Source organism: Cyclopterus lumpus, chromosome 16, assembly GCF_009769545.1.
Source record: "Cyclopterus lumpus isolate fCycLum1 chromosome 16, fCycLum1.pri, whole genome shotgun sequence".
In the NCBI taxonomy this organism is placed as follows: Eukaryota; Metazoa; Chordata; class Actinopteri; order Perciformes; family Cyclopteridae; genus Cyclopterus; species Cyclopterus lumpus.
This window is the reverse complement of record NC_046981.1, coordinates 9,003,319-9,028,614: the sequence shown is the minus strand read 5'-3', so window position 1 is coordinate 9,028,614 and position 25,296 is coordinate 9,003,319. Positions and strand designations below refer to the sequence as shown.

At 40.5% G+C, this 25,296-nt stretch overlaps 1 protein-coding gene across 1 annotated transcript; it reads left to right on the top strand.

Moving 5' to 3' along the window:
- The first annotated feature begins 3,641 nt into the window (after nucleotides 1-3,641).
- On the top strand, nucleotides 3,642-24,971 carry pde11al (phosphodiesterase 11a, like). Its single transcript, XM_034554317.1, is given in 29 exon segments — nucleotides 3,642-4,421; nucleotides 5,115-5,273; nucleotides 6,364-6,453; nucleotides 6,631-6,771; nucleotides 6,928-6,992; nucleotides 7,147-7,267; nucleotides 7,425-7,500; nucleotides 7,622-7,689; nucleotides 7,804-7,896; nucleotides 9,888-9,936; nucleotides 10,044-10,214; nucleotides 10,306-10,374; nucleotides 10,377-10,411; nucleotides 10,775-10,888; nucleotides 10,973-10,996; nucleotides 10,998-11,030; nucleotides 11,032-11,061; nucleotides 11,847-11,864; nucleotides 11,866-11,948; nucleotides 12,162-12,239; nucleotides 12,341-12,381; nucleotides 12,384-12,403; nucleotides 12,558-12,590; nucleotides 12,592-12,636; nucleotides 12,807-12,875; nucleotides 12,877-12,891; nucleotides 12,993-13,175; nucleotides 13,178-13,260; nucleotides 24,692-24,971. Coding segments are annotated over 29 exon segments (3,066 nt in total).
- Nucleotides 24,972-25,296: the final 325 nt, after the last annotated feature.

The window sequence follows — 25,296 nt, the reverse complement described above, 5'->3', positions numbered from 1 at the left end:
TGATAAATTGATAGCTACTCACAGCTGGTCATTGAGACGAACTTTACTCTTCTTTCTGCCAGTATAGTCATGAGGTTGTTGACTGGTGGCGACGCTGCGAGGGAAAAACAACAATCTATAATGTGATGTATTACATTTTCTTTCTATTACATTTCTGTGCAGAATGTTTTTACACTCACTCAGTTATGATGGTTCCTCCATAACCAAAGTGACAATGGCCATTTAGATCAGGCGGGATGCCGTGGTTGAGGGAGGACTTGGGCTCCATCTGACTGCTGGAGCTCTGACTCTGAATAGAGGAGGTGAAGGCAGGATGGAACACAAGGGAAAGATCGGTAAATGAGGGGAGATAATCAAACCAAATCTGTGGTGAAATCCTGTCTGCTAATCAATGTTGTTGTTTTGTCTAATCTTTTTTAAATCCTTAGTGTTCATTTAAAGCAATATATCATTTGTTATGCCCATTTGTCTGCTGATTGAAATACTTCCCACCAGTTTATCCCTAAATGTCGAACAACCAACTTGACTCATAAATGGTACGTTTACACACATGAGTATGTAGTATATCAGCATATGCTATAGTGTAGATAAAAATGCAAACATATACGCTTCTCTGTCACCACAAGATTTGACTGTGATCTCTGGGGAGACCTCTTCTAATTATCTTTTACTTTAGTAAACATTTATAATTATGAAATACACCAATAACACAACAATTAAGCAAAGAAACATCCCACAACACTCATGTTCACTGTTATGTTCACTGTTATGTTCACTTACGTGGACAGGGGCGAAGAGCAAATGGCTCTTTTCTTCTGCTGGAGCAGATATGCAGTATTCTTGTTCCAAATGGAGTAGAAACGTTGAAGCTGTCTTTGACAGAACAGGACTCCCTCGTCTTCACTTGTGACCAGTAAACTGGGTTTGGATTCCTGGGACAGACAGAGTGATGATGTTACAATGAACAATAGGATCGGAGTGACACCCAATCCAGCCCACAGCACATAGTGTGTGAGCAGAGATGTGGTTTAAACTTTCATAAGACTGAAACATCGCAACACATTTGGTTTGCCAAGTCCAGAAAAAGCACATTTTCAATGTGCTGATATTACATATTACACCAGTTAATTCATACGCAGTGGGTAATTACTGCTCCGGATGCCCATCATTCAGTCATCAAGTGTGGATCTGATAATATTACATGTTCACAGTTTGGTGAACTCATAGAACTAAGAGTGTAGTAGAATGAAAATCAAGCTGGGTCCACCTCGGCACATGCTGACACCGGATACAAGCTGAGTGTGTGGCGTTTGGTTACAGGAGTCGTGTTTCTTTGTTTCAATTCTTAGGCAACATAGAAACAGTTACATTTAGACTGCATTCCGAAGACAAAGTCACAAAATGTGTTCAAAGAATGTCTCAAAGGAGACTTCAGTCTGAGGATCATCCTGTTCTTTTATTTATTTAGACATTATGTGCTCATTTTGTAGAACATCTTCTTCTGGGTTTGGTGGACAGCTAGACGTGCACTGTCCGTGGTGCTGTTACTCTGCCGAGACTCAGCATGCATGAATATGGTTAATGTGTCACCCTAGACAACACCTAAGACTCTGATGATTGTAGAAATTCCGAAAAGTAACCATACTACAAATTGTCTTACCCATTTTTGGAGGAACATGGCAGTGTGTCAGACCACATTGTGTTAACGCCTCATGAGAAAATGAACTGTGAAATCTTTATTTTAGATATCCCCAAATGCCTGTTCATATTTTGGGATGACTCAATGTTTGCATGCTTTACAGTAATATGAAAAATACAATGTCAACATAAACCAACTTGAAAACTTGGCTTCATAAATATTTTTACTATACCATGAAATACTCACAAATAAAAGAGCATGACAATTAAAGTTAAAAAGCTCTTTATCTGAAATGTATTTATTATGAGCGTACCTTCAAAAACGTTGGATCAAATCTGGTTCATCAGAATTGTGTGGACATTTAAATGATGTATCTAAATCTTAATTGGTGCATTGACTGTCAGGTTTTCTAAAGACTCGTGGGTAGTGAATGATGTATTTCTCTAACATCTCTGTAATTTTACCTCTGTGTTAATTATTTCACTTTTTAAAGAGACAGGAATGATGGGAAACTCCATGCCTTTCATATGAAAGGCACAGAAAGAGATACTTTCTGATGATACAAATGTGAAATATTAGAAAATGAGCAGAAAATAGTGTGCCATTACTAACAGTGAGAAGGTGATCAATAAAGAAAAATAAAAAACATATTCAGGGGTTTTAAAATAAGAGAGCACACCTGTAAACTGCATAAATACCTGCAGTTTTCAGCACACTGGGAAGACGTTCAGTATAATCAATGCAGCCTCTTCTTGGACATGGCTCCCTTCAAAGATGCAAGGTTTGCCTTGTTGGTTGGCACTCACAAGACCCATATTCGGCATTCTGTTTTTTAATTGGGATTCCCAAAAGACCTTGTCCAAAGTCTCAGCTAAACACCCAAGTCCTATGAAGCAGCCTAAGTCCAGTAACCGATTACCCTGCTCTGGCCCTGAGCTGGCGGTCTTTGGATTATGTTCCCTGCTGCTGCATTATAAATGTGCCACAGCCTGCAGTGATTTCCCTATAATATAAACTTAATGTGTACATGGAGGTTGATGCTTAACCCCTACAGGGTTGTACACACCAAGTGAAGTTCACATTAATCTGTAGTTCTTGTGTTAATAACCTCTGAAACACTGATGAAATAATTAACCTCTCTGTAAAGGAAAAACATTGGCTATTTTCTCCAAATTACCAGTTTAACCCATAAGTCAAAAAAGACTGCCAGATAACTAATGAGATGTAACCCTTGTGACCCCTGAAGCCAAGTAGTAGCCACCCCCTAAACCACTACAGCAGCCTCAGGTTGTCAATTAGATGATTGTAATTTGATTTAGGAATATCTACCATGTAAGATTACAAACTGAAATATTTACTAATTTGATTTTGACACATGGTCCTGTGCAGCAAGTCTTCAGACTGAACAATGGCCTACTGTAAGTCCATCTCTTAGTGCTATGCATTTGTAGTTTGTATATAGAGTGATTTCTGACAGTTGAGGTTTGGTTAAATTTGCTTATGAAGCCCTGCAAGGTTAAATGACACCCTCATCCTGCTTGAGGGTCAGGGACCCTTGCGCTGTAGTCTTCATAGCCCAGTTGGTTTAAAAAAAAAAAAACACACACACTCTAAATGAAACACAAATTCGTGCTCGGTTTTGATTGGAGCCCTGCTGAGGGTGTCTCTGGTGGTATAGAATAAAGAGAGCGAGCGAACAGCCTCCCCTGCAGTTTCTTTTCTATTTTTAAGGAGAATAAGTAGGCGCTGTGTTTTTCTACACTGAATAGTAGTTTTCCCCACAGACACGCCCTCTCGACTTGACTGACAGCTGTAACGTCTCTCGGTTATCATCGATCCGATCTCAAATAAACTGAATCTGTTCGATTCCTTTTACTGTCAGTGTTTCAGGGAAGAAGACTGGCTCACAAAAGGGATGCATGAATACATGTTTTGAGAGCATGTTTTGAGAGCATCACCATCCACTCATCCAACTCTTTTGGTCCGCGCAGCAGCTTTCACCATGACAACATTTGACTTCTCGGATATTGAGGCATTTTTGGACTGCCATCCAGACCTCTTCGAGGAGTATCTCGTTCGAAAGGCGAAATGTGATCAGGTTAGCAGATGGTTGAAGGCGCATCAGCCGTTGAAAGTATCTACAGCCGAGGAGAAGCGTGGCGCTGCTGCAGCCACGGACCCGCTCTGGACGACCAACCCGGACGGGCTCCGGCGCAGATCGTCCCACATGGAGCTGCGACGGAACTTCGCCCGGTCCAAAGCCACCACCGCACACCGGACCTACGACGAGCATGTGAGTCTCAGCAATCACGAGACCCAGTCCAGCACGAGGCGCCGTGCGCTCCTGCGTAAAGCCAGCTCCCTGCCTCCGACCACCGCGCACATCCTGAGCGCCCTGCTGGAGTCCAGGGTCAACGTGCCACAGTATGCTTCCAGCGCCATCGACTACAAATACAGACTCAAGGAATCCAACGAGAGGGAGTTTTTCTTGGAGTTAGTGAAAGATATCTCCAATGACTTGGATCTGACAAACCTCAGTTACAAGATCCTGATCAATGTGTGTATCTTGGTAGATGCAGACAGGTGTTCGCTGTTCCTCGTGGAGGGACCCGCGCACAAGAGGACACTGGTGTCTAAATTCTTTGACGTTCACTCTGGCACCACTGTCAGGCCATCACCCAGCACCCTTAACTCCAATGAAGTGCAGGTGCCATGGGGGAAGGGCATCATTGGATATGTGGCAGAGCATGGGGAAACTGTAAACATCCCAAACGCATATGAGGTGAGCCTGGAGTATATGATGAATACATTATTAAACTTAGACTTCATTTAATACAGATATATAGCCAGTGAAGCTATTCATTTATGATGTGGGGATCAGACTATCTTTCACTTTTGGGAGCAAATATTCATACATTAATTGTATCCTTATATTTCCAAAAAGAATGGAAGAGATAAAAATCAATTGTTTCTCTGAATTGAGCAAAGGACCGCACAAATCAAAGAAAAGGAGAACGACTGTAATTACTTCAATTATATCAAAATAAAAAAACTTCTCTTTATAACAAAGAAAAGGGCAATCAAGCGTTACAATTCTTGCCACAAGCCAGAGCTCTCCCACATCCTTATATCATGGCCCTGGGCTGCATGGAAGCTAAGGCTACATGATTATGCCGACCCCCCTGAGGTCTATTACTGTAATAGTGTAGATAAGTGTCAGGGGCGTCATAGGGTTTTCCGTTTATAGTAAAAGCCTTCTGTTGAAACCTTGAATTTATTTAGCCAAACAATTGTGCCTGGCTCCTTTATTATGTGACAAAATCACGTAAAACCCCAAATATTTGAAGCAATGTATTGTCATACAACATCAAATGTGCTGTTTTTGACTGGGCACAGTTAAGTTACAGGCTGTTTGTGTGTTAATCATGCATGTTTGATATATGTGCAACATATGTTTATGTGACCACGATTGCAGGACCACCGCTTCAGTGATGAGATAGACAAGTTAACAGGCTACAAGACTCAGTCCATCCTCTGTATGGCCATCTGTAACAGTGATGGGGAAGTCACAGGTGTTGTACAAGCAATCAACAAAAATCCCATGGGCACGCCCTTCACTGAGGATGATGAGAAGGTGAGCTTCTGTCTCAGGTCCATGTTACCAGGACATTTTCCCTATTCACGGGCATTTCAGCCACTATTTAATAGCTTCAGTATTATTGTAGTTTGTTTGACCCTAAAGGGCATTTCAAAGATGGAGTTGAATTGGATTATTGTGGAACACACACACACACACACACACACACCACACACACACACACACACACACACACACTTATTACACATAAGCTTGTGAGCCATGCAGCTAAAGACACTGTTAATGGCTGTGGAGAGGGCCAAAGTGTTCCCTCGGAAGCAAAACGCAAGAAAAATGAATGGAGGAGGTCATACTCGTACTCAAGTGTGGAGCATTATACTGTCTGGCTTTGCAACATATACGCACACTTAGGAAACACATTTTGAGTGGATATACTTTAAATTGCTCCGAGCAATCTGCTTGAAATGGGTTTGCTAGAATCTGTGTGAATTATTTTGTATTTATTGTTATGTTCCACAGCTTAAATATGCATTTTCATTCTGCAGTTTGATGATGAGCAAATAATATATTGTGTATCTCGTATATATGTGAAAAGTACTGGCTTCTGGTTTAAGGTACTCATTTGATACACACTTTGTAGTTCATAAAATAAATCGTCAAACTGTTTGTGTTTATTCACCTTTCAGTTCAGCTGCACCGAGATGCAACAGTTTGTCCACAAGGTGGCAGAATAAAGTTGTGGAAAATCATTTTTTTCTCAATACATTTCCTCCCTCGCCTCTACTTCAAAGAAATCAACTTTAAAATTTAAAGTTTATATTGCAATAATTTAAGCATTTTTTATTATACAATTGTATTGAAAGAGAATCTATAAAAAAGGTAAAAGTATCTGCTTTTATGCTCCAAAGAGTCTGACATTTTAGGGTCCTTAATGTTTCACTGAAGCCTTTTTTCTCGAGAGCAATACTTCATTAACGAGGAATCTATTGGAGAAAATGTCTGCAGAAAAGCAGCAAACTCCATTAAGACTTTCTTCTCCCAACTCCACTCACTCTTTTATTTTCTCTTACCCAGTCACGTTATTATTGATTATGCCTTTCCCCACTTGTTTGGTACTTTTACTCAGGTTCTGCAGATGTATCTCCCATTCTGTGGAATATCGATTACCAATGCCAAGTTGTTTTCGGAGTCTCGCAAGGAGTATGAAAGGAGTAGGGTAAGAGAATGTAAACTGTGCGTTTAGAAAACGATCTTTGGTTGTTTCATAGATGCTTGAGAATCAGAAGCATTACATTTTTAGAGATTTTTAGTGAAAATATGCAGGTTTCAACATGTGTATTTTGTTAATACTGCAATGCACCTAAGTCATTAGTGACCTTTCTCGTGGCCACAGGCTCTGCTGGAGGTGGTCAACGACTTATTTGAGGAGCAGACCGACCTGGAGAAGATTGTTAGGAAGATCATGCAGCGAGCGCTGACCCTGCTGCAATGTGAACGCTGCTCCGTGCTTCTCCTTGAAGACATCGACACACCTGTAAGGCTCTTCTCAGGTTTCATGTGTGCTCTTATCCGACCTCACAAATTCATTTTTATTTAACTTCTCTATTAAAGAAATGTAGCTTTTAATGTCCAAAACGCTCCTATCTGTGTTGCTAAATGTCATTATAGCTGATGCAAGTGTCTTCTGTAGGTTGTGAAGTTCTCCAAGACGTTTGAACTCATGTCTCCCCTGTGCGACATGGACCGTGACATCAGGTGAAAGGGACCTCATGAAAAGGGCCAAAATAGCAACACACACCTTCAATGGATACATGTGATGTGCATTTATACAAATACATAACAGTCTCAATAATTACTGCTGTCGGACCTAATTAATGTTTCCTGTTTGTGTTATTGGGCACATCATCAGCATGGAAAAGCTACCGTGCTCTGATTGGCTGATCAATAACAGCATTGCTGAGCTGGTGGCTTCCACAGGGCTGCCTGTGAACATCAGCGATGTGTGTCAGGACCCACGCTTTGATGCTGAGGTGTGGACACAATAGTCTGCATGGACACACACATGCTTCAGGCTGCAGCAAGTAGAGACAGACACACTCATCACAAACACCAAAGAAAGCAAATATATGTGTTGTGTTTTAATTAATGCTCCACTCCAAAGAAAACTCAATTGTCCTCTATTTACAGGCTGACCAGGCCTCAGGATTTCACATCAGATCAGTGTTATGTGTCCCCATCTGGAATCGAACTCATCATATCATTGGTAAATTGACGAGAAATAACCAACTTGTCCTCACTGGGAAATCTCTTTCCATGTTAAAGTCCATGTGTGTGTGTGTGTGTGTGTGTGTGTGTGTGTGTGTGTGTGTGTGTCATTTCCCCAGGGGTCGCACAAATTCTGAATCGCCTAGACAGGAAGACGTTCAATGATGCAGACCAGCGACTGTTTGAGGCTTGTTTTTAAAGCACTAATTACAAAACTTTAAGTGTTCATTGTTGCATTTGATACACAATATGCCATATTTTTAAGGTTTCTTTTGTGTTTTTTTCTCTGGATTGTGTACAGGCATTTGTGATATTCTGTGGACTTGGAATTAACAACACTATGATGTACAATCAAGTTAAGAAGATGTGGGCCAAGCAGTCTGTGGCACTGGATGTAAGATCGGCAACTTATTGATAACAGCAAATCTTACTCTTTTTTTTTACCAGATTTCTATCACTTTCAGATAAGTCTGTATATGCATCAGATATTCATATACAGACTTTTTTTCCTTCTCTTTTCCCATCATTCCTGTCTCTTTAACATGTGAAATAATTAACACAGGTAAAATTACAGAGACGTTAGAGAAATACATCATCCACTACCCACCAGTCTTCAGAAAACCTGACAATCATGTCTATTCTCATTTCCAGCGAGCCAAATACAAACGCTTTGAGACGCCACGCGGCATCAGATAGCAACGTACCTTTTAGCGATTGTATGACACGCACTGCGCATTCACATTACCTTGTAAACCCATCCATTATTAGACGCTCAGAGAAAATGCGTGGGGAGTGCGATGACAGGGATGCATGGTGGATGGGACAAACAAATAGAGGATACCGGTGTTCGTGTCCCAAAGTGTTACTGGGTTATTTTAAAGTTATGTTAGTGATGTTTGTTACATGTTTTACATACTTATATTACATTATTTACATTTTACTTTGTTTATGTTGTGCTTTTAGTGGTTTTGTTGCCTGAACCTAAACAAAAGTTTTTGTTTGAATTCACAACCGTAACCACGTTTTTACCGTGAGCTTGGCTAAACAGCGAATTAGAGAGTGACGCCAAAAGGGTCTGACAAGCGTCAGTATGTGACGAGTTGGAATGAGAACAAGTTGGTCAGTCATGTGAATGTATTGTTTACCAATCAGGAGGTACTACAATTGCATATATTTGAGTAGTGCAAAGTCCTTGGCGATTGGATTAGCGATCCTGAATTAGGATAAGCGAGGGGTAGTGATGCTGATTTCTGCGAAGGCAGAATCCCCCTGGAGTCCAGACACTGGTGGTGGTGAAGAAGAACAAGAAGAAGAGAGTTGTATTAACCCGATGATGAAAGATGAGCAGGACTGATGCTGACTGGAGGAGTCTGGGGGGGAGGAGGGTCGCATCGATTTGAGCTGAAATGACAACTGACAGCAGCAGAGAGGAGAACATGTTTAAAAGTTTGCCAACAACGCTGTGATTAGCTTACAAAGACTGTGCAGAATCTGATTGGTTCATTTAACGTACACCCCCCCCCCCCCCCCCCCCAATCAGCTGATGGAGTAACCACTGAGAGAATTAGAGACTGATTATGAATGAACCAGAGTGTAAAGAGTGTCTTCCTTACTGAACTTCCGCTTGAGCTTCATTTAAATTAATTGCATTAAAACATGCTCTAAGCTGAATCTGGACACTCATAAAAGTGCTTAATGAAGTTTAACAATCCATGAGACGATGAACTTTATACAAGCTGGCTTTGAAATGGACCAATCTTATATGCGATGTACTTTCATAGACTGATCTATGGAAAATACTAGGTCTTCTGTTGAAGAGTAAATTAAAACAATCTAAATTACTTGAAGCTGAAAATAAAAAACATTTGTATTTGTATGGGGAAATAGTAACTGAGGAAAGTGGTGATACCGATTACCTTAACGGATGCTCTCCACATTCATTCGCGTCTCCGTCTGTGTTCTGCTTCGCTGCCGGTATCTGACCTGAGCAGTCACATATCCTCAGTAAACATGGGTCTGCTTCTCGGCCATACATATTTCAACTGCTTTCAATAGTTCATGACAAATACATGTGCCAGTCTGCTCCGCTCTCATCAAAGAAAACAAGGCAACACTCCTGTACTTCTGTCACATGATCTTTTCTGTTTCTTTAAACACCTCATGGATTTCCATCTATGTCAGCAGACCCAAAGTATAGCAACACATTGGTTTTGTCACATCACGATCCTGATTACATAACGAGAGAGGTAGGAAAAATAGGCATTAAAATCCAATTATTATTATCTTCTACAAACAGCGTCTTTTTAAGAGTAGGTCTTATTTTCACCTCAATAGCATCGGAATCTTTTTTTTATATCTCAGTACATGATTTATATTTCTTTTCAGATGTTGTCCTACCATGCTACCTGTTGCAAGTTAGAAGTTGACAGACTTAAGGTAATCTCAGAAAGAAAGAAAACAAAATATTCTGCAACATGTTTTAGTGCTTTGCCGCCTCCATTGCTGGCACTGTGTGATTGACAGCTCTGTCCTCTGCCCCATAAGGCAGCAAAGATCCCCTGAGCAGGGAGTTAGGCATCGATGAGTTTCACTTCAACGACTTCTCTTTGGACAATGACACCATGATCACCGCGTCACTCCGAATGTTTCTGGACCTTGGTGTCGTCAAAAGTTTTAAAATTGACTATGAGGTGAGGGCCTTGTGAATGTCCTGTGATATGTTGTCAGGCGCTTAGCGTCCAAATAAAGTGTATATGGGTGTATGTATATCACCTGTTTGTCTGTTTTTGTTTTTTGTTTCTAGGTTTATGCCGCTGGCTTTTGACCGTGAGGAAGAACTATCGAACTGTGGCGTATCACAACTGGAGGCATGCCTCAATGTGTCGCAGTGCATGTTTGCTATGATCACAGTACGTTTCAAGATCTTCAACTCCTCTCATGCCAGACTCTTAATTTCATTCTACGGAGTCAAACTGTCTACAGCAAAGGCAAATTCAAAACAAACTAAAAACATACAAACTTAGACCCCTGATGACGATTGCAAGTTGTCGAAGTTATTATTAAAGTCATGAGAGAAATACGTCTCTGCGGACCTAGTACACCTAGTAAACATCTGTTTATCTCCTCTCCTCTCCCACCACATTAAATGGAAATAAATGGAAATATCTAATAAAGTATGAATAAAACCAAACAGAAAGAATAGAGAATAAAGAATGAAAGCTGGTGACTCAAAATGAATGGGTAAGAGTGACGATCTGCTTTTCTTTTGACAGACAGCCAGTTTCCAGGATGTCCTCTCAGAGGCTGAGATACTGGCGCTGATGGTCGGCTGCCTGTGTCATGACTTGGACCACGAGGGCACCAACAACGCATTTCAAGCCAAGTAAGTGAGGCAGGCCTAAAATATGAAGACCAACACGTGTCTTATAGGTGTCTGAGAGTTGCACTGCTCTTTTTGTCCTGCAGGACAGGCTCTGCCTCTGGCTCTGCTCTATGGGGACGTCCGCCACCCTGGAGCATCATCACTTCAAACCATGCAGTCATGATCCTGCAAAGTGAGGTCAGACCAGTATTTCTCATTTCATTATAACGCTCAAGTAATTTAGAGGTTTACTGTTCTTAGCTGAACTATCTTTAGTCTGCTTTCCTTGACCAAGTGTAAGAGCAAGTGTTTTACTTGAAGTGATATATAACATGTTGTGAATACTTACTTCTTAATGATGTTAGACTTATAATTTAGATTAGTCAATTAATGTGACATGTTCACTGTCAGAGAGAAGCATCAAATATAATGTTACAAACAGCTTCAATATCATATAAGGTGTAATTGAATGCATATTTTCTTGTCTGTATAATTATGGCTCAGTGCCACATACTACAGCCGTAAGATAGTTTGCAACACATGTCCTTAGTTGGGACATATGACATAAAAATGTATGAAATAAAAAAAATGAATGGAAAAACAACATGATCATCCATGACGTCATGGTAGATCACTTGTTGGAAACATTTCAACATTTGATGTGTTTTGAGCGCTGGGCAACCAGAAAGCCATTGGTGTGCAGTATGAGTTTTGGGAAGGCGTCAGCTTCGACCATGGTGACGTTAAGAGACTGCTTTGATCAGTGAGACCACCAGGCACTGTGTTCTGTATGATTTCATTTAACAGGGGACAGAGAAAGTCTATACACTTTGCTAATTAGATTGATAATGGGAGCCATATTTGACAGTGAGCGATGACTTTACCAATTGGCTGTAAGGAGCCAATATTTTAGCCACTATTATTCATCCTTGCCTGCTTTTTTGTATGCACTACTATATGCTAATGTATTTTTCTTCTCACAGGGTCACAATATCTTTGCAAAACCTCTGCTCTAAAGAGTATAGCAACATGATGCAACTATTGAAGCAGGCGATTCTCTCCACAGACCTTACTTTGCACTTTGAGTAAGTAGTCTTTTTACTGGATTCAGCGCTGAAGTACTACATGATTGTTAAAAAGTGAAACTGAAATAGATTATTACAGATAATTAGGTAAACTTCTACACGTAATAAGAATAATCCACATTTTGTGATTGTGTGATGAAAAACCGTCTTTGACTGTTTTATTTTGCTTTTTCACATTTTCTGTATCCTTGATGGTTCTCGTTGCGTCGTCAGGCGCAGAACCAAGTTCTTTGAGTGTGTTCTGTCTGGGGAATTCAGCTGGACAGATGAAGGACACAGACAAGTTCTCAGGTTTCTACCTTTGTACTAAAACACAACTTGTATGTGCCAAATCACGATAACTGTGGAGAGCCAAACAAGTAGCTAGAAACCAGCTTTGATGTCGTCGACAGGTCCATGCTGATGACAGGATGCGATCTGGGCGCAGTCACTCGTCCTGGAAGATATCCAAACAGGTTTGATGTTTCTCACATCTGTGCTTTTATGTTTGAGGGATTGGAGTGTAGAAATATAAGTGGAAAATGACCTGTCTGTATGTTCTGTCATACTGACAGTTTAGGCATTTTAGTTGAATGATTAAATAACGATGGACGGCATTTGTGTCACAAGGTTGCAGAGCTGGTGACGAGTGAATTCTTTGAAACAGGGTGACAGAGAGAGGTCTGAGCTTAAGGTGACCCAGCGGTAAGTAAGCAAGCTTTTAGAGTCTCATTTTTAACTAGGATTTCTTTCACTTTTTCCCTCAGATTTTATTTCTATCCACTCTCAAACCATGTTCTTATGTGACCATTTCTTGTCAAATGATTATGATGAATGTTTTTGGTTCATGGTTAACAGAAGAATATCACCTCTCTGTAGGCCATATTTGACCGCAATCGCAAAGATGAACTACCTGTCTTACAGCTGGAATGGATAGATGGGATATGTAAAACCCCTTTATCAGGTAGGTAAACCGTGGTATCTAAAGTGCACTATACTTGGGGTCTGAAACAATAAAGTTTGGGAGTTTGAAATATCAACTGTACTCCCCTGTGTCGCTCCAAGGCATTGCTGAAGCTCAACCGGAAGTTGCAGCCGATGGTTGATGGGATAGATGCCAATCGAATCAAATGGCAGGAGCTCTGCTCATCCTATCAGGAGACACGCAGAGCCTCAGTGTCCAATCAGAGTGGTGTATCAGATCAGAGTCCTGAGCCCCATGAAGCTGCAGATACAAACACCGAGACTCCACAGAGACTCTGAAGTCAGTTGAAAACACCAAGTTTGGGTCAAAGTCTAAGTGCGTCAGCATTGAGCAGCAGAGTAAACTGAGGTTCTGTGATGGTTAATCAGCATCAGCTGGAAAAAAGAAAGCAAGCTGTTGAGTAAAGGTTTATCAACATGGGACTCCTCCATATTCTGTGAACATATGCACTACCCCAATCATTTTTACAAATCTGGGTAGATGAAATGCAGTTTCATGCAGCACATTGCTTTCCCAAGTGTCACTGTGTTAAACTCAGGAGTGTGATTATCATGTTGGTCAAACTATACTGAAAAGGGCAGTTTCCCATGTCTATTTATCTATCTATCTATCTGAAGGCTTTAAACTTACTGAGATGTATAAGATTGAGAGACTACTGTTGAAACCAAAGAGGGACACTTACTGTAATGTTTGGTCATGGGAACTGCCTCAAATCCATAAACAAATTGAAACGCCTTTACAAAACAGAAAGGAATCAATGTGATTTCTCCAACATAAAAACTCATTTTATGCCATTATGAATGTCGACCGGAGCATGATCTTGTTCCTGAATGTTCCTTACTGTTACTCAGTTGCAAATCTTTGGCTGCATGGCATTATTTTCTATGTTTGTAGGTCAAACCAAGCACTCGGCCGTCTACTCCTTCTGTGAATTACATTCGTATCATGATATCTTGTATCTCTATGTTAAGGAATAAGGTAAATAATGTGAAAGGCAAAATGTTCATTGATGGAAGAAAGTCATTGATACAATTTTAACTCTTGAGGCTGATTGTAAGTGTGTGTATGTGTGTGACAGAGAGACCCTAATTCCTTAAAAGGTTATAACACAGATTAATTTATATTATTATAAATTAATATTATATATATGTATATGTATATCCATTGTTTTCTATTGTTTGGATTCATCACAGTGTCTTGTAGTGGGCAGTGTGCCGATTATGTTGAAAAGTGCACGTATCATGTTTGATGTTAATGCCTTTGACTGCCTTTGACTGCCCTATGAGATTTGCTTTGCATGAAATCACTGTGAGGGATATGCTGAATATTGTTACGTACAAATATTGTCACTGTTGTTGTTGTTGAGAACAGAGAAATGTTTCTATTTTCGATCATATATACCAAAATTATACACTCCTTATTTCTCATACATCGGACTCTATATTTATGCATGCTGTAGAATTGGCATTTTCTTCTGCTATTTATAAACTGTCCAATAAAAAAACGTGATCAGACAAGACGAGAAAGTGCTACATTTCAGATAAAAGGGAGTAAATCAATCTCTATCTGGTTTTGTGAATAAAATGCTGTGGCATGGCAACTGATTATTTGTTGTAAGTTGTGATTTATGTAGATTTCCATGGTTCACTAATACTGAAAGGTGCTTTATACGAGATACAGAGGCTTAATGTAAGAAGAACACAACTGTTTGCTATGTAAAGTGGAGCAATGTCTATCTGAGCAGTACAATCCTCTGTGTGAGTTGTTATCCAAGCTTCTCTGCTTTGTTGACATACATGAGTGCATTTAGTGCATGTTAGTGCATGTGAGCATCAGCCACTGGCTTGCTCATGCCCCTTGCACCGCAATGAGCTCACACTGCGGTTATAGCTAATAATACCTTGTGGACGAGCTGCTACAAAGCACCTTTATTTCCTGTAATTCATTCATTCAATTTTCGTAATTTATCTGAAAGTTGATTGACAAATCGGCGACACTCATACTGTCACATAAGGGAGGTACATACAAAAGACTGTGAAATGGACTCCAATAGTCACAAAGTGATTGACAAGACAAATTAAATACATCAATGAATATGACGAAAGAAAAAATAAGAATTGTACATGATGATGTTATATGACAGAGCAAGTAAAATAAAGAACCCATCGGCTACAACATATAAAATGTGTATTTGTAAGGATTGCGTGCCAAGGGGCCTTCAGACTGAAAAGCTGAACCTCCTCTGCTCCTCTGACACCGACAACATTGAAACAACCGTCCACAGAAAAGATTAAACTCGATGCACTGGGTCTGTGATAGACTGCCCATTTTATTTACAAGATGTCAACGTATTCTCAGTGTATGAGTTGAATGATTATCAAAAGTTGAAGTATAGATTAAGTAAATATTTCTTCCTATTGTGCGTTTGGAAAATATTCTAAATATAGCATGAACTAATATTGATCTTTTTAGGTGATCCTTTCTATTAGCTGGCGAAAATATGTTTTGCTGCCTACATTGCTTTGCACCCATGTCTGTGATCCTCTCTATTTCGCCACATTAAAACACCTGCACTATCCCTTTAAGAACAGTGTGCAATATTCATAAACAACTAATGTTAATCAGCATTTTTCAAATCATCTCATCATGAAGCTAAAAGAACTAAACTCATCTATGAACAAAATGTCCCCAGTGAGAAAAACACGTGGCCTGAAAAGTGACGCTTAAGGTAACTCATCCACGAAGCCCACAAAACACAGACACATCCTCACCGAGAGCACCTTGTTGAGAGAATCTTTACATATTCATACAGTCTCTTTTAAATCCTGATATGTGAGGTGAGGCAGCAGGAGCAGCAACAGAAATGTGTCAAACTCAGTGCAGCTCGACGCGCATGCTGCCGCCAGCTACTAAACCATAACCAGAGTCGGGCCTAATCTATAATTTAACATGGATTGAGTTTATTCTCCTCAGGGTCGGTGATCAGGGGAGAGTCAGATGGAGAGAGGAGGGAGAGCCTTCCAACCTCCTTTTTGATAGACATAGTGTTGGATCTCTCTCCCTCTCTTCCCTACTGTTTCTTATATCTTCCTCTCACACGGACACAATGTCCTTCTCTCCTATTGAGCCGGACACTTCATGCAATATGTGCACACTGACAAACAAAGCACTAAATGACTGGGCGAAAAACAAACACCCTGGAGACACTTGTGTAATGATCTCTAAGATATTAATCCACCTAAATGTGTATCCTGACTCATTTCCTATGAGGCTGAGAATAGAAACCAAACAATCAGAATGATACAGTAAAGTTATTAAACACTGTGTGTGTGAACATATCCACAGTAATGAGATCTCTCTTTGTAAATCTGGAGGAAATGTCCTATATCTATTTTTAGAAACTAGACTGGCGAGCAAAGCCATGCATGCAAATGTAATAGTGTGAAGCAGACTATGAATATTAATACCTACTCTCAATACTAATGGTAATGTAGCAAGAATAGCTTTGTGTGCCTCATGCTTATTTATTTTTGTTTTGTGTATCTATTTTTCATGATACACCACTGAAAGTCTATTATTAGTTTTTTTCATTGTGATGGCTTCAATAAGTTCACATTCACCAGCACGTCATGAAGTTTAGAGCTTGAATCGACTGGAAACTGCAGGCCAAATAAAACCTGTATACACTTTAATGTCTGTAAGTATCTTTCTCTAATTTATATATTTTGGAGCACATGTTCAAACACATGGGAAATGTTTTTCTTCTGTCCAATACAAACCTAACTGTGGGCTCGCTGAGCCTTTTGCACCACAGCGGTTATACATGTGAAGATTATCTGCATTTAAACTTTCCACAGCAGGTTGTTATAGACTAAGCAGATCCAGCAGAGGGCTTTGATCATTGCTTAGTGGCCGGGGAATTAACCACTGCACGATCACTGTGTCCCAGATGGGGTTTTGCAGAACTAAGACGTAAGCAGAAAAAGTACAAAAGAAGGGAATGACGGTCATTATGAAGTATGGTGCGTTTTAACCCCGTGATTTACTGTGAACAGGACTAGAGATAGTTTCCATCCCTGAGTGCAGAGAGACCATCACAGCCACCTTAAAAACAAGCCTTTGAACGTTTACAGGTTGCCATTATTTCATTCTTTCTCTGACTTCTCATAAGTTGTCCAGACCAGATGCTCGTGGTTGATTATCCTGGCATATAAATCAAGATGTGCTGTACTGCTTAACCTTTAAACCAACCACAGCAGTCAGTCAACACCACTTCCCTTGATGAAATGCCTCAAACACTTTTGACAAAGAAGAAATATATATCTGCCCTCCTCTGTCTGCCCTGGACGGACCACGGATCGCTGTGAATCCCATGTGGAAAAGCTCCTGTTGATTTCCTGACTGCCGAGGGCTGTTTGTGGGCAAAAGTCTTTGAGTGCAGCGGAGACACTCGTCTTATTTGGAGGTACTGTCCCTGAGTCAGTAGTCACATGATGACTCGGAGGAGATTGGTGCGTGTTTGCTCTTTGCCATTTACTGCACTGCCTTGTCTGGCTGTCTGTCGTAATCAAAGCAATCTCAGAGGTTATGACATGGAGATGAATAATTGATTCATGCAGGCGGCTCACTGGTTATGTAAGCATCAGACAGGACTGGAGTCTGACACTGGCTGCAATTGAAGACAGAAATGGTCAAAACGGCTTGTTAATATGTGCTGTGTTTATTTCAATCAACATAATTATCTGGATTGGTCTGATTGCAATGCACTAAATAATGAATTTACAGGGATGTTAAAGACAGAACATTCCAGATTTAGTTTTGTTAGTGGAGCAGCATCAACAATTGAGCAACAGTGAGCAATCTCTCACATAAAGAAATGTGATTGTGACTAACATAATAAACAAATAGTATTATGCAAGTTTATTTGTCACATTTAGAGATTTGACGACTTTATTGGTATTAAAACAATGCATACTTTACTCTGAACATTATTAGTTGATTAATCAATAAATCAATTAGAAGAGAATATTTCATGTTTGGTTTAACATCCATTTACTGGTTGTGCAGTGGCGAGCACTGTCTCCTCACAACAAACGGGGCCTAGTGTTCGATCCCCGATCCCGGGCGGTCCTTCAGTGTGGAGCACGTTCTCCCTGTGGCACCGTGGGTTCTGCGGGTTCTCCCACAGCCCCTCAGGTTAATTGGAGACTCTAAATTGGCCATAGGTGTGACTGTGAGCGTGAATGGTTGTCTGTCTCTATATGTGCCCTGTGATAAACTGGTGACCTGTCCAGGTGAACCCGGCCTTCGCCCAATGTCAGCTGGGATCGGCTCCAGTGCCCCCGCAACCCTAAAGAGGAGAAGCGGTTTGGATAAGGGAAAGGAATACTTGATACATTCAGAAGTATGTGTGTATATGAATATTAGTGAATCGGTTTTACAGCCATTCTGCTGCTTGACATTCTGTTAAGTTTTGCTTCCCTCAAGTGGTGAGTAAGAGCGCTGGCATTACTGCAAGTGAACAGTGTTTCCAAAGAAAGGAAGTTGAATGGTAAATTGAGAATAGCAAAACCTTGTTACGCCCAACCACACAACTGAATTGTATTAGAGAATGAATGAAAGAGAGGGAGAGAATGAGAGGGCGGAGCATGTGGTCTTGACCAATGCAATGAATTTGACCAGAATCTCAGAGGGTCCCCCTGTCCTGCTGACAGCTGGAACGCCCCCCTCCCCGATGCCAGGCCAGAGCTGGATGAAAAGCGCTCTGATTGTTGGCAGGAACTCCTCTGGTTTGGCTTAATGGCTGTCATCTCTGTCAGGTGATGGACGGGCGGGTGTTTCACCCCCGATAGAAACAAGCCCCTCCAGCAGTTAACTTCTAACCTTCTCCCAACAGATGGAAACAACCACAAGTGGGTGAAGGAGTGTAAAAGTGATGCAAACTCAGCAGAAGTTACAAAAGCAAAGATGGGTAATGTTTTCTTTTCCATTATTGCCAACTTTTAAACTTTCTTGTGAATATAACTTTGTGATAATATCAATACTATGATTTCATATGAAGCTGAAAGACTCAAGGCTCTTATAATTAGCATTTTGAGTTACTTGTGTTGACTCATCTACAGGCAATCAACACATCATTCGGCAACGCCAGAGACTTTTGTTTTTGCGTCTTTACCTTGAACTAAACTATTTTTTTATTTATATGCTTGATTTTGCAGATATATACATTTGTACTTACAAGATAAGAAACTGCTTACAGGTTACATGTTAGGTCAAAATGTTTCTGACGGACTCTGGTGTTGTGTGTGTTTCTTGGAGAAAGCAACTCAGGTCATCAGTTTGCCTGTGAGAAGAAACCATAAACACTATGAACATGTACACTGAGCTCAAAGGTCAGACAGCAGTATTTCTCTTTTCTCTTGCTTCATCCCTCACCAATGTACATACACACACTCAGAATACATCAACTATAATTGTAAATATTGACTTCAACTTAGCCCTGAGCTCCACGGCATAAATCCCTGTTCACGACCATCGGGGCAGGCCCTCACAGAGAGGTGGTCCTTTGCATCGCACAGAGGCAGCTCTGGGTTTGTGTGGGCATCCAGCCGGCTCTGACCTTGGAACACAGGACGTTTGTGTCCACATGAACCCCAGTCAGCTGTCAGCCTCTCTTGTCTCATGTCTATGACATGTTATTCTTGCACAATCCGTTTTTTGTTGATATGCTACCGTATAGTTCCATAATACATATATTTATGTTAACTTTTTGTACAGATCTTCATGGTCCCTGGATGCTGAATCTTACTGACGACCTGAAATGTCCTCTTGCGGGGGGCACTTTCACCTTTGAAATATGGAATGGAATACGAAACAGGGATGATGAAACATCTGCATGTTGGAATAGCCATAAAGAGCATGTTGAGAACAGCCACGAGCATAGCTGTGAACTCTGGTCGTATCTGGTCAGTGGTTGAGACAAAACTATGAGCACACATTTTGTTCTATAGCAAAGGCTTTCTATAGAAGTACTTTGTAACGTTATGCAATACCTTTAATTAATGTAGGGATAAAAGAAAGCCTTGCTTTTCCGAGATCTTTTTCACAGCAGACATTTTGACTTGTCACAGCATTTATTGTAAAGTGTGTGTAGTTTCACCATTCAAACTTCCAACTTGAAAGAACTCCCTGTGGTTTGAGCAATATCTGACATCAATATTTTAGACTCTTGGAGAATTCAAGTTCAGCCTGTCCGAAAATTGCTTTTGCTATCACTCAGCCGACAACTGTTGCACTTTATTCATCGCTCTGAGTCGAGCTTAACCATATTCACAATTTCAGGGTCCAAGGGTAACATTATCCTTCACACTTGGGGTCTGTATAGAAAATACACATTTATTTTTTTCTGTGGAAGTGAGTTGAATTATGATTCAGAGAATTGATTTTGTTGTTTAACATCACCCTTAAAAATGTGACCAATGGTTAGTTAAACAAATTATGGCAACAAAGTGACAAGTAATATAATTGAATAGATTTGAATTACTACAACTTTGAGTAAAAAGTATTGAAATACATTTAAAAAATAGTGGAAGTTGATTAAAAACAAATACCACGTAATAAGTCACATTCGTCAATTTCCTAAATCTGTACTTTGACTTTCCTAATAATATATATATATATATATATATATATATATATATATATATATATACTCAGTGATTCACAGCTGATTTTATTCAAACTAAATTAAGTAAAATGTCATTTTGAATTCAGCTCAATGTAATTCCAAACTATACATCGTATTTTTTATTAGGCAAAGGTTACTATTATTTATTGAGAAGATATTAATTAACACCAATCACAGTTTTTACAGTCATTTTATCTAAAGACATCTCTTCACCATGAGTGAGACAGTGTTCATGTCCCAAAGTATCGTTATTTTAAAGTTACGTTAGTAATGTTTGGGGGGGAAAGGTTTCTGAGAAACTCAAGACTTCATGGCAACAAACCACTTAGCCCTCACAAGCACTTAACGTCTTTTAAAAGGGTTGTTTACTATTGGCTCGGTGTGAACAAAAGATGGAGCCCTGGTGTCTCCGCATAACAAGGCCCATCTGAAAGCACGAGGGGAAATATAAGTCGGCCTGTGATTGCCACTTCATTTCCTGGCTCATAAGAGCCTGTTTCCTGTGCATCAGCCTAAACATGGCATTTCACCGGAGGGACTCTGCCACTTGTTCCCCCGCCTGAGTTTCCCCTTTCTGCTTTTGACTCTCAGCTGCAAACAATTTATTTTCAAGACACACTGAGTAATAGTTTCCAGATTAACCCCTGACAGGATTCTAATTGAAAACGACATTTTGGAGGATGGGCAATGTACATCAGCTTCATGTTTTGTCAGGTCCAGGCAGTGGTTCAAACCGAGGTGGTTTTCAGTGTTTTATACCAATGTGTGTGGAAAGCAAGCTCTGGAAACCAATTTTCACAACCAGCAACTATTTCATGCAAGTATAAAGCTACTTAAGGAAGAGCTGTCTTGCCTACAAACAGTCGTGGCTTTGGTTTAAATGAACTCAGAGTTGTGTGCCACATATGTGGGACAAAGGTCACACATTTTTCTTTTTCTTTGTGAATCCAGAACAATTCAAAGAGTAATTGGACCGGATGCTTACTCACTTTTGTGTCTTTATGCTAAATATGACACCACAGCCAGCAGCTGGTTAGGTTGGGGTATGCTCAAAAATATCTTGTCCATTCCATTCCAACCACATTGGAGGGCAAAAGGTTCCAAATGGCCAAACTCAAGGCAGAGCTTAAATCTTGTCAACATGAATGGGGATGAGATGTGATAATTGTTCATCTTGGGGATAACACAACACATTTCCTGGAAAGCACTCAAAGTGGTGTATGCTACAAACTAATTTCGTAAATTAAATTTTGCAATTATATTCCTTCTGTTTTTTTCCCCACTGAACCTCATCAAAACCAAATACAGCTTCTCAAACCTGAATTCAATGTTTTAAACAAAACTAGACTGTTTACTTCTTGGAATAGACTCAGTTACTGGAGCCTGTCTCCATCAATTATCCAGATTGCTCCACAGTGTACTCTGTGCCTTTGTTCAGAGTTTGCAGGGTGATTACTGGCAGGACCTGCTTGAAGCTGTTATTTTCCAGATGGCAGGCAGGCAAAGACTCAAGAGCTGGTTAGTCCCACCATGTGCTCAGTCTGGAGCCTACATATAAACCACTTAGCCTTCAGATGGCATGGAGCTGCTATAGGCCTGGCTGAGCTGAAATGGGTCATGGTCAAAGCACTTTTGGCTGAGGCAGAAAAGCTTCAGATCCCCAGGACCCAGAAAGCCAACTCTTTATTTGAGGGGAAAGCTTTGCATCCAGACCTGTGCAGACCAGACACAGAATTTAATTGCAAATGGGCCGATTTCCTGGTTTAAGGGGTTGAAACCAGATTGGAGGTGGAGCACATCTAAAGTTCAAAGTGTACAGCTGTGAGAAAGAGAAAGAGTGAAAGGTCAACAGACTGGATTCGGTGGTTTGTGGAGCTGCTCTCAATAAGAGTTGACAACCAGCAGCTGCACAGTGACAAGGAGATTTACCAAGGCAAAGGTCTTCTCACCACTCAAGGATGAGATACTATTCAGCTGTCATTCTGATAAGTGCTCTAAGAGTACGGCCATCGTTTATAGCTTTCATATTCATGTGATAAATATATAGAAGTGATTTTACTTATATGCCATGTGGGAAAGGAGAGGCAGCTGCTCCGTCTAAAGGTAACAAAATCCACCTATACCAGCCTCTATAAAGCGGACTTACTAACATGTTATATCTTGCTTGTTTAAGCCAGACAAAAAATGCCTGTATGCTTATTAGAAGAAGAAAAAACAAGTCATGGGAGAGTTCCTTGTTTGGGTTCACTGGATGGTGATGGGTAGCTTTGAAAGGGAACACTTAACGTCAGGAGAAACTGATATGTAAGAGGATGTGTGACAAAGGTCGGAAACAAGAAAGCAAACAATCTCCGTGTAGACAGCAGCATTCATTGCTTTGTGAGTAACCAGTGGAGAGCAATCCATCAAGTCCGTTACTGTGAGTATTTGTCTCAAATTACATAACAGAAATCAACGATTATAATTACGCCGTATCAGAAAATGCCACCTTTAAATCTGTGTCAGATTACATTTTGCAGCCTAATTATTATTTTTTTTTCTGAAATTTGACCGAGTGAATTTGAGGGCGTTTGTTAATTAGTTCCTTTTCAGGAAAACAAGTTCACCAAAGAAAAAAAAATGGGTTAGGCTAAACAATATTAATTTCATGACATTCAAAAGAGCATATACTTCTCCCTGACAGTATCAGTTATGTGAGCTAACTGGCACATTCCTTCATGACCCTCTGAAAGGACTTAATTTAACTTCACGTTTTACTCTGCTTCGAGTCAACGAGCTCCATCAGCCACAGAACTCACAAGAACAAAACACACCCCACAGAGAAAAGAAAGAAAAGTGAGGAGAATGACAGAGAGACTGGGAGACAAGTAGAAGAAGGGGGGAAATAGGTTCAAAGGCGATCCTTCTCCCTTCCACTCTTATCCATTCACTTTGTGCCACATTGGCCCCTGGGGGGATGGGGGTAGCTTGTCATTGGTGCCATTCACCTGTCAATCAGAGTGTTACGGGATCTGATGGGTTTAGAGCGGAAACCCCCCCATGAGGCACATGGGATGAAGTCACCACCTTAAAAGCTATAGCAACAAAACCACCTTCACTATCTGACTTGTTCTGAAACTTCTTCTGGCCCGGGAACTACTTCCTGTTTCTCTACAGAAGAGTCATAAACTTTCAATTGTGAGAGTCCAGTTCATTTGCATCTATTGGTTAGGTTACGATTTATTAGTCCTGTTTCAGCCAAGTCATGTATAGCACTACAGCCACAGATCTATATATATATATATATATATATATATATATATTATATATATATATATATATATATATATATATGAGAGAGAGAGCTTAACTCTCCGAGCACATATAAAGTGCTTCCTTCAGTGACCTAAACAGACATTTCTGTTTTTAAAATTGAAATCTTCTACTTGAAACCTGCAGTGAAATTAATAATCTGAAGATACACATTACACATTCCTACTGTATTAATTCCAAATAACTCTACAGAAACAAAGTATAGCAATAACTACCCCCCTGAAGCCCTCCATTCCAGAACAAGGTATAGAATAACACAGAGGAAAGTATCTGGGGGCACGATAAGAGCTCTGAAACAGGAGACAAATTTCCGCAAGCAAACCCAGGTGGTCGGCCGTCCCATGTCCTGTTACTCATGAAAAGTCACTTTTCTCTCCAAGGCTGCTGCATTCATACAGAGGACATAAACTTTACTGGAGCCCGTTGCACCAGAGCCAGATTGATTTAGTGTGTGACTCTGATTGTGATCTGAAGACCGTGTGTGGAGCTGTTGAAGGTGCTGAGGGCTCCTGCAGTGGTGACAGAGTTGGTGACAGTAAAGCATCCAAGCTCTCACACTGCTGCCTTCACTCCAAATGTGCTGTGTGTGTGTGTGTGAGTGTGTGTGTGTGTGTGTGTGTGTGTGTGTGCATGTGTGTGTGTGCATTACATGTAGGAATCATCTCCAAGAACACCACTTAGCAAATGTGCGGCCAATCAATCAATCAATCAATCAATCAGTCAATCAGTCACTCAGACCAGCCATCTATATTACTGTTTCACTGCTCTTTATACAACCAGATTAACGCTGGTTAAGAATAACAGGGCCGACGTGAATGTCCTCGCCCTCGCTGTAACCGGAGAGCCTCGAGGTGGTACTGAGGGAACGCTAGGGAAAAGCGTCCAGTCAGGCTTGGCCTGCGCCACACAGACCACTACTCACTCCATGCACAGCCCCTCACAGCAGGATCCAGCCATCTGGACTCATTTCTGCTCTGACAAGGTGGCTCTCAAGGCCCATCTGTATGAGGGCTGCATTCACAGAGGGCCCCAGGAATGTGCTTGTCTGGGAGAGAACTAAGCTGATTTAAGGGATGCAATATATCTTTTCACCCTTTACACTGGAGCATGTCATTTCATCAACATCTGTATTTCATTTTTAGTGCCCTGGTCAATCTAGGGTTCAGTCCGTTTGGTTTTAGGCACAAAGATAGGACTTAAATCACTCTGTACCTGTTGTTGAGTCATTTACACTACAAACACATGCAAAACATGTAATTGGTTTTATAAAACATCTAAAATATTTGTATAATTAACTCCAAGTCCTACGATCCAGGTTGTCATTTAATTGTTTTAATGGCTCCGTATTAGATTATAACAGATGATGAGTTGTTGAGTTATTTGTA